General features: G+C 40.5%; 1 protein-coding gene across 1 annotated transcript; it reads right to left on the bottom strand.

Moving 5' to 3' along the window:
* Positions 1-853: 853 nt before the first annotated feature.
* On the bottom strand, positions 854-2,945 carry LOC106091465 (neprilysin-4). Its single transcript, XM_013257991.2, has one exon. It carries the CDS (start codon positions 2,900-2,902, stop codon positions 854-856), a length of 2,049 nt encoding a protein of 682 aa, XP_013113445.2. The 5' UTR covers positions 2,903-2,945.
* Positions 2,946-8,488: the final 5,543 nt, after the last annotated feature.

Raw genomic sequence — 8,488 nt, 5'->3', positions numbered from 1 at the left:
GATAATAAATGTGGCTTTTATGGGCCTAAGACCCTAAATATGAGGATGGGTCTATATGGCAGCTATATCCACATCTGAATCGATCTAGGCCAAATTAACGAAGAATGTTGAAGGGCCTAACACAACTCACTGTCCCAAATTTCAGCAAAATCGAATAATAAATATGGCTTTTATGGGCCTAAGACCCAAAATCGGAGGATCGGTCTATATGCCAGCTATATCTAAATCTGAACCGATCTGGGCCAAATTGATGAATGATGTCGAAGGGCCTAACGCAACTCACTAACCCAAATTTCAGCAAAATGGGTTAATAAAGGTTACTTTTATGGGCCTAAGACCCTAAATCGGAGGATCGTTCTATATGGCAGCTATATTCAAATCTTAACCGATCTAGGTAAATTGACGAAGGATGTCGAAGGGCTTAACAAAACTCACTGTCCCAAATTTCAGCAAAATCGGGCAATAAATGTGGCTTTTATTGGCCTAAGACCCCAAATCGGCGGATCGGTCTATATGGGGGCTATATCAAGATATAGTCCGATATAGCCCATCTTCGAACTTAACCTACTTATGGACAAAAAAAGAATCTGTGCAATGATTCAGCTGAATATCTCTATTTTTAAAGACTGTAGCGTGATTTCAACAGACAGAGAGACAGACGGACGGATATGTCTAGATCGTCTTAGATTTTTACGCTGATCAAGAATATATATACTTTATAGGGTCGGAAATGGATATTTCGATGTTTTGCAAACGAAATGACAAAATGAATATACCCCCATCCTTCGGTGGTGTGTATAAAAAGATTTTCTTTTTCATATTTTTTTTTTTTTATATTTACACATAAACCAATTCAGTACATTCTACATTTTTCTTCTGGATTCATACCACTACCCTTGGGACACATAAAGGCGTTAGCGAATTCTTCATAGTTCAATAGGGAACTTTTAACCCTCAAACTTGTAGGCAAATGGGGATCAGTTAAAATCATCATATCTCTGGTCGCCTTCACCATATCAGAACATAAAGTTTGAGCATAGCTTAAGAAAAACAGTTGCTTATCTTTATACACCAAAGCGGGTAGCATTTCCTTGTCGCGATCAATTTGAGGAAGTAAAGCACTTTCGAACCAAGTCCTATAGGTTTCATAAGCCAAACGTATGCCACCATTGTCAGCAATGGTTTCACTTTGTTTGGACCTCTTGGCCAATGGTTGACCTTCGTAGGAGAATCGTTGAGTTTGCTCTATGAAACATTGAGTGCGATTGGCAAAATTAGCAACAGAATGGGCATCCCACAAATCCTGGACTTTGCCTTGTATATCCACCTGCCGACCCACTTCATCGAAGGCATGAATAATTTCATGACCAATTAAATAACCCATGCGGGCAAAATTATAGGCAAAAGGCAGATCCTCATGCCAAAACAGGGATGTATAAATGATAGGCAAGGGTATGCGTATAATATTCTCAGCAAACACATATTGGGGAGTAAAGGACATTTTCAAACTGTCATAGTAGGGTTTGACAGGACCATTCAGTTTGGCCCTATGCTTTGCAGCCTTTGCACTGTAGATGAATTTCAAATTCGTCACATAATCCTGGGGATCCATTACCAAGGTACCATAGTCCTGAGCAAAATCTACCTCCTTATAAGTATTGAATTTGATTTTCATGGCACGTAGCTTTTCCACAGCCAGTTTTCGGGTGGTTTTCTCCAACCAACTGTAATAGGTCTCCGAGGCCAAAGCACCCTCATAGAAAGCCTGTAGATCCAGAAAAATGCTCCTCACATCCTCTTCGGCCATTTGGAAATCCGACTTTTTATAGACCATATTGTCCAGCACATTGGCAAAATATTTTTTTGTTTGGCCATGGCATTTACGCTGACGATCCTCTTCGTTATCCTTGCGGGAAAATGAGGGAGGCACAAATGATTCCAACAATTTGTAAAATATATAATTGGCCACAATCCTTTTGGGGAAGGCTTTGATGATTTCTCCCAAATTTTCCAAATATTTGCTGTCATACTCCAAAACATATCCTCTGGGATATGAACCCAAGCAGGTTTTTACCATACTCTTAATATCCAAATTGGGGGTGTATTTATTGTGCAGCTGATCCAAACTTAATTCGTAGTAATAGCTTTGCACCAAAGCATCGGAGGTGAAATTACCCACCAACATGGCTTCCAGGTTAACCAACTCCTCGGAGGTTTTCTTAGCCAAATCCTCACTTAAACTCAAATAGTTTTTCATATTTTTGGCCATTTCTTTTTCATATTTTTGACGTTGAGCTTCATTTTCGTAAAACGATTTGTTCTTGAATTTAGCCTGACGCACTCCAAGGCGATATATTTTGATTTGCTCCGGGTCCATATGGATATCAAAGTTCAATATTATATTCAAATCATAGTTGTATTTGATTTCAGACACAAGCTTTTGCCAATCAAAGTCTTTGTCCTGCCACTTGTTTGCTGCTAGGGCAGGCATTTGTCCAAACTCTTCCAACAGCTGTCTGAGTTTATTGTTATACTCGTCCCCTTGCGTGATATTCAAACAGGATTCATAGAAATATTTCACCTTTCTTTCCGTCTCGGTATCATCGTATCTTTGGTGTGATAGAAATTTCAAAGTATAATTTCTCCATTGCTGTACCGACAATTGGAAATTATTGGTCTCCACTTCTGTTTCGGTTGCCGGATGTATTTTGGCCCAATTGCCACAAGCAAATGTGTAGAAATCTTCACAGGGATCCACTGATAGGTCCATATAACTACTCATTTCCTGAGAGGTTAATGAGGCCAAGGATACAATTTCGGAAACAGGTGATCCTTGAGTGGCTGTAATGCACCATAGCGTAATTGTCAATATTATGTTCCAAACCTCACAGATGTTTCTCATGCTGCTTCATTCCCCAGTTGTTTGTTTACTTGGTGAACTGCTGTGCAAAAACTAAAATTTGTATGTCATTTTAAAAAATTGAGTGAAAAATATTTTTGCGCTTGTATTTGTTTAGAAAAGCGACTTCAATGAAACATTTGCTCTCTCTCTGCTTCGTGTAGCCTACACCATAACTGTGGTAGCGAATATTATAACTTGGTGCATTTGTTTGTAACGTCAAGGCGAAAAAGAGAGCTCGGGTATATATGTATATAAAAATCGAGATATCGGTCTACATGGCAGCTATATCCAAATCTGGACCGATTTTGGTCAAATTGCAGAAAAATTTCGAAGAGCCTAACACAACTCACTGTCCCAAATTTCGCCGAAATCGAACAATAAATGCGCCCTATATGGCCCCAAAATCTAAAACCGAGAGATCGGTCTATATGACAGCTATATGCAAATCTGAACCGATCTGGTACAAATTAAGGAAGGACGTCGAAGAGCCTAACACAACGCACTGTCCCAAATATCAGCGATTTCGGACAATAAATGCGCCTTTTATGGGCCCAAAACCTTAAATCGAGAGATCGGTCTATATGGCAGCTATATCCAAATCTGAACCGATCAGGGCCAAATTGAAGAAATACATCGAAGGTTCTAAGACAACTCACTGTCTCAAATTTCAACGATTTCGGACAATAAATACGCCTTTTATGCTCCCAAAACCTAAAACCGAGAGATCGGTTTATATGGCAGCTATATCCAAATCTCAACCGATCCTGGCCAAATTGACGAATGATATTGAAGGGCCTTACACAACTCACTGTCCCAAATTTCAGCAAAATCGGATAATAAATGTGGCCTAAGACACTAAATCGGAGGATCGGTCTATATGGCAGCTATATCTAAATTTGAATCGATCTGGGCCGAATTGATAAATGATGTCGAAGGACCTAACACAACTCACTGTTTCAAATTTCAGCAAAATCGGATAATAAATGTGTCTTTTATGGCCCCAAAACCTAAAACCGAGAGATCGGTCTATATGGCAGCTATATCCGAATCTTAACCGATCTGGGCAAAATTGAAGAAGGATGTCAAAGGGCCTAACACAACTCAGTGTCCCAAATTTCAGCAAAATCGGATAATAAATGTGGCTTTTATGGGCCTAAGACCCTAAATCGGAGGATCGGTCTATATGGCAGCTATATACAAATCTGAACCGATCAGAGCCAAATTGAAGAAACACGTCGAAGGACCTAACGCAACTCACTGTCCCAAATTTTAACAAAATCGGAAAATAAATGTGGCTTTTATGGGCTTAAGACCCCAAATCGGTGGATCGGTCTATATGGCAGCTATATCCAAATCTGAACCGATCAGGGCCAAATTGAAGAAACACGTCGAAGGGCCTAACACAACTCACCGTCCCAAATTTTACCAAAATCGTTTAATAAATTTGGCTTTTATGGGCCTAAAACCCCAAATCGGAGGATCGGTCTATATGGCAGCTATATCCAAATCTGAACCGATCTAGGCCAAATTGATGAAGGATGTTGATGGGCCTAACACAACTCACTGTCCTAAATTTCAGCAAAATCGGATAATAAATGTTGCTTTTATGGGCCTAAGACCCCAAATCGGAGGATCGGTCTATATGGCAGCTATATTGAAATCTGAACCGGCCAAATCTGATGGGCCAAATTGATAAATGATGTCGAATAGCCTAACGCAACTCACTTTCCCAAATGTCAGCAAAATCGGATAATAAATGTGGCTTTTATGGGCCTAAGACCCCAAGTCGGAGGATCGGTCTATATGGCAGCTATATTCAAATCCGGACCAATCCGGGCCAAATTGAAGAGTGATGTTGAAGGGCTTAACGCAACTCATTGTCCCAAATTTGAGCAAAATCGAATAATAAATGTGGCTTTTATGGGCCTAAGACCCTAAATCGGAGGATCGGTCTATATGGCAGCTATATCCAAATGTAGACCGATCCGGGCCAAATTGATGAATGATGTCGAAAGGCCTAACGCAACTCACTGTCCCAAATTTTAGCAAAATCGGATAATAAATGTGGCTTTTATTGGCCTAGGACCCTAAATCGGCGGATCGGTCTATATGGGGGCTATATCAATATATAGTCCGATATGACTCATCTTCGAACTTAACCTGCTTATGGACAAAAAAAAAAAAAGAATCTGTGCAAGATTTCAGCTCAATATCTCTATTTTTGAAGACTGTAGCGTGATTTCAACAGACAGACGGACGGACATGTCTAGATCGTCTTAGATTTTTACGCTGATCAAGAATAGGATCGGAAATGGATATTTCGATGTGTTGCAAACGGAATGACAAAATGAGTATACCCCCATCCTTCGGTAGTGGGTACAAAAATAACGATCGTCTTGGAGTTACAAAGTGATTCCTAAAAGACATGTCCGTCCGTCTTTCCGCGCGCCTCTCCATTCGTGTGTTCATGCATTCTTGCAGATCATCTTATTGTCATAATGGCATCAAATTGCTTACACCGTTTTCACTTTCTTTGGTTCAAGGACCAACGATAATGATGTTGAAAAATCGGTTTTTATTAAGATATTGTCTTTTTACACCTTTCTATCTGATGTATAATATAAGGGAAAATTTCATTAAAATCTAATCCGCTTTATATAAATCAGACAAGCGCTTCAATGGAGGACACCGTGTCGCATGTCCTCCTATGACGCGGAGTATATGAGTTCGAATGTTGAGTGTGTGGGTTCCAAGAAAATTAGCAAAAATTTCAGCGGCCACATTTGTCAGGTACTGTTAAGTAAATGGCATAACAGTCATAGAAACTTCTCCCCGAATAAGTGTCGTTTTTTTAATTCCTAATTGATGTCTCATCTAAATGCGAAAATTCACAAGATCAAATCAAATTAAGATTACTTTACTTTAATTGGCTATGACAGAATATTTGTTCCACTAGCCGAACATAGAATAGCGTTCCAAGCGACTTGTTGGTGTCTCCCACCACTTGATCTTTCCATCGGGCTTTTGGTCTTCCCGGTTTGCGTGTACCACCATGGTTTTCCTTCAAAAGGCTTCTTTGCTGGAGCTTCTTCATCCATTCTGACAACATGACCTAGGCAACGCAGCCGTTGTATGATATCGTCGTCATACAGCTCGTGGTTCATACGTCGCCTATATTCTCCGTTAACGCAAACTGGTCCATATATTTTACGAAGTATCTTTCTCTCATATACTCCAAGTACTGCCTCATCTGCTTTCAAAAGTACACATGCTTCAGAACCATATAACAGCACCGATAGTATCAGTGTCTTGTATAGTGTAATCTTCGTCTGTCGAGAGGTGGCCTTGTTTCTAAACTGCTGCTTACTTAGTCCAAAGTAGCATCTGTTTGCCGGTATTATTCTTCGCTTAATCTCAAAACTGGTGTTATTCGTTTCGGTTACGGCGTTGCCGAGGTAGATAAAGTTACTGACTGCCTCAAAGTTGTGGTTCCCAACTTTCTCCCTTTTCTTTATCTGCTCGGTTGTGCAAAGCTTTTTGGGAGATGAAACCATTCATTTCGTCGTATTTCCATTTACTGCCAGACCAATTTTCTTTCAAAGGCTGCAGTTACTACCTCCGGTGACCGACCTATGATATCGATATCGTCGGCATAGGCGTGTAGCATGTGCTCACTTGTGATTAGTGTGCCATATCTATTCACATCTGCTTCTCGTATAATCTTCTCCAGCAGGATATTAAAGAGATCACACGATAGGATGTCTCCTTGTCTGAAACCTGGTTTAGTATTAAATGGTTCGTAGAGATTCTTTCCTATTCTTACTGAGGAACGTGTATCAGCAAGTGTCATCCTGCAGATTATTATTAATTTTGTAGGGATACCAAACTCTGACATGGTTTGAAATACCTTTGAACGTAAAGTAGTATCGAAGGCGGCTTTGTAGTCAACAAAGAGATGTTAGGTGTTGATTTTTCCTTCTGAGGTCTTTTCCAGGATTTGGGCAGTGTGAATATCTGGTCTAGGGTGGATTACCGGGACTAAAGCCGCATTGATAGGGCCCAATTATGTCATTGACGTTAGGTTTTAAACTTTCACACAGTACGCTCGAGAGTATCTTGTATGCGATGGGGTGGAGACTTATTCCTCCGCAGTTGGCACATTCCATCTTGTCTCCTTTCTTGTGTACGGAACATAGTAAGCTGAGGTTCCAATCATCGAGTATGCGTTCTTCGAGCCAGATTGCGCAGATAAGCTGATGCATACGCCTTATCAGCGTGTCGCCTCCGGTCCTAAATCGTTCAGCGGGTAACCCGCCGGCTCCTGCTGCCTTGTTGTTCTTTAGTCGGGTCACTGCTACTTGGACCTCATTCTGACTAGGGGGTCAACATTCTATACTATCATCAGGGATTGGTTCTGCGTTATCCTCTTCGCCACCAACGTCGGACACTAGCAATTGGGTAAAATGTTCTTTCCATATCCTCAGCATGTTATCTGTGTCAGTTACCAGATTTCCTTCTTCGTCTCTGCAGGAGGGTGTCCCTGCACCAAAGCCATCGGTTTGATGATAAATTCTTTGGTAGAATTTCCGGACTTCATTCAGACTCCTGTACATCTCAATTCGTTCACACTCACGTCTTTCCATTATCAGCGTGTCGCCTCCGGTCTTAAATAGTTCAGCGGGTAACTCGTCGGCTCCTGCTGCCTTGTTGTTCTTTAGTCGGGTCACTGCTACTTGGACCTCATTCTGACTAGGGGGTCAACATTCTATATCATCATCAGGGATTGGTTCTGCGGTATCCTCTTCGCCGCCCACGTCGGACACTAGCAGTTGGGTAAAATGTTATTTCCATATCCTCAGCATGTTATCTGTGTCAGTTACCAGATTTCTTTCTTCGTCTCTGCAGGAGGGTGTGCCTGCAACAAAGCCATCGACTTGATGTTTAATTCTTTGGTACAATTTCCGGACTTCATTCTAACTCCTCAAATCAAATTTAGATACTGCTCTTATAAACATAATTTTTTTCCATATGCTAACCAATATGATGAAAAGAAGCAATGATGTGTGGCACTAAATAGTCGACTTAGACCGACTTTTCCCTTTTCTGATTGGTTGATAGTATGAAGAACGATTCGTAACAAAAACAAATTCACCCTCCTAATCGTTTGACAAGATCTTGGGGTTATCATACACTAACATTTTGAGAAAAGCTACGGCAAATTGAAATCAATGCTAAATACTTCAGAGTGTAAAGCCAATTGCCAGTCACACAAAATCACTTGACAATGATACATCAAAAACAAGTAAAAAGGCATTAAGTTCGGCGGGAACGAACTTTGGATAGCCACCATCTTGGATATACGTGTAAACCCCATTTTGTCACAATCCAGTGAAAATTGGATAACTTAATCACCCAAATTCGGCACGGACATTGAGTGGTCTAATATTCAATTTTATAGAACAAAATATTGGTCTTTTTGGCAGCTATATCTAAATATAAACCGATCTGAACCATATTGAGGTCGGATATCGGGAAGCTCAAAAAACCTCACTGTTTCAAATTTTAGCGAAATCGGGTAATAAATAA

The sequence above is a fragment of the Stomoxys calcitrans genome, chromosome 2 (assembly GCF_963082655.1).
Source record: "Stomoxys calcitrans chromosome 2, idStoCalc2.1, whole genome shotgun sequence".
In the NCBI taxonomy this organism is placed as follows: Eukaryota; Metazoa; Arthropoda; class Insecta; order Diptera; family Muscidae; genus Stomoxys; species Stomoxys calcitrans.
The sequence above is the reverse complement of the archived record's forward strand: the minus strand, read 5'-3'. Positions and strand labels throughout refer to the sequence as shown.

What these genes read in the sequence shown, in the direction of transcription:
- LOC106091465 (XM_013257991.2), bottom strand. Translation starts at nt 2,902, where the DNA reads ATGAGAAACATCTGTGAGGTTTGGAACATAATATTGACAATTACGCTA.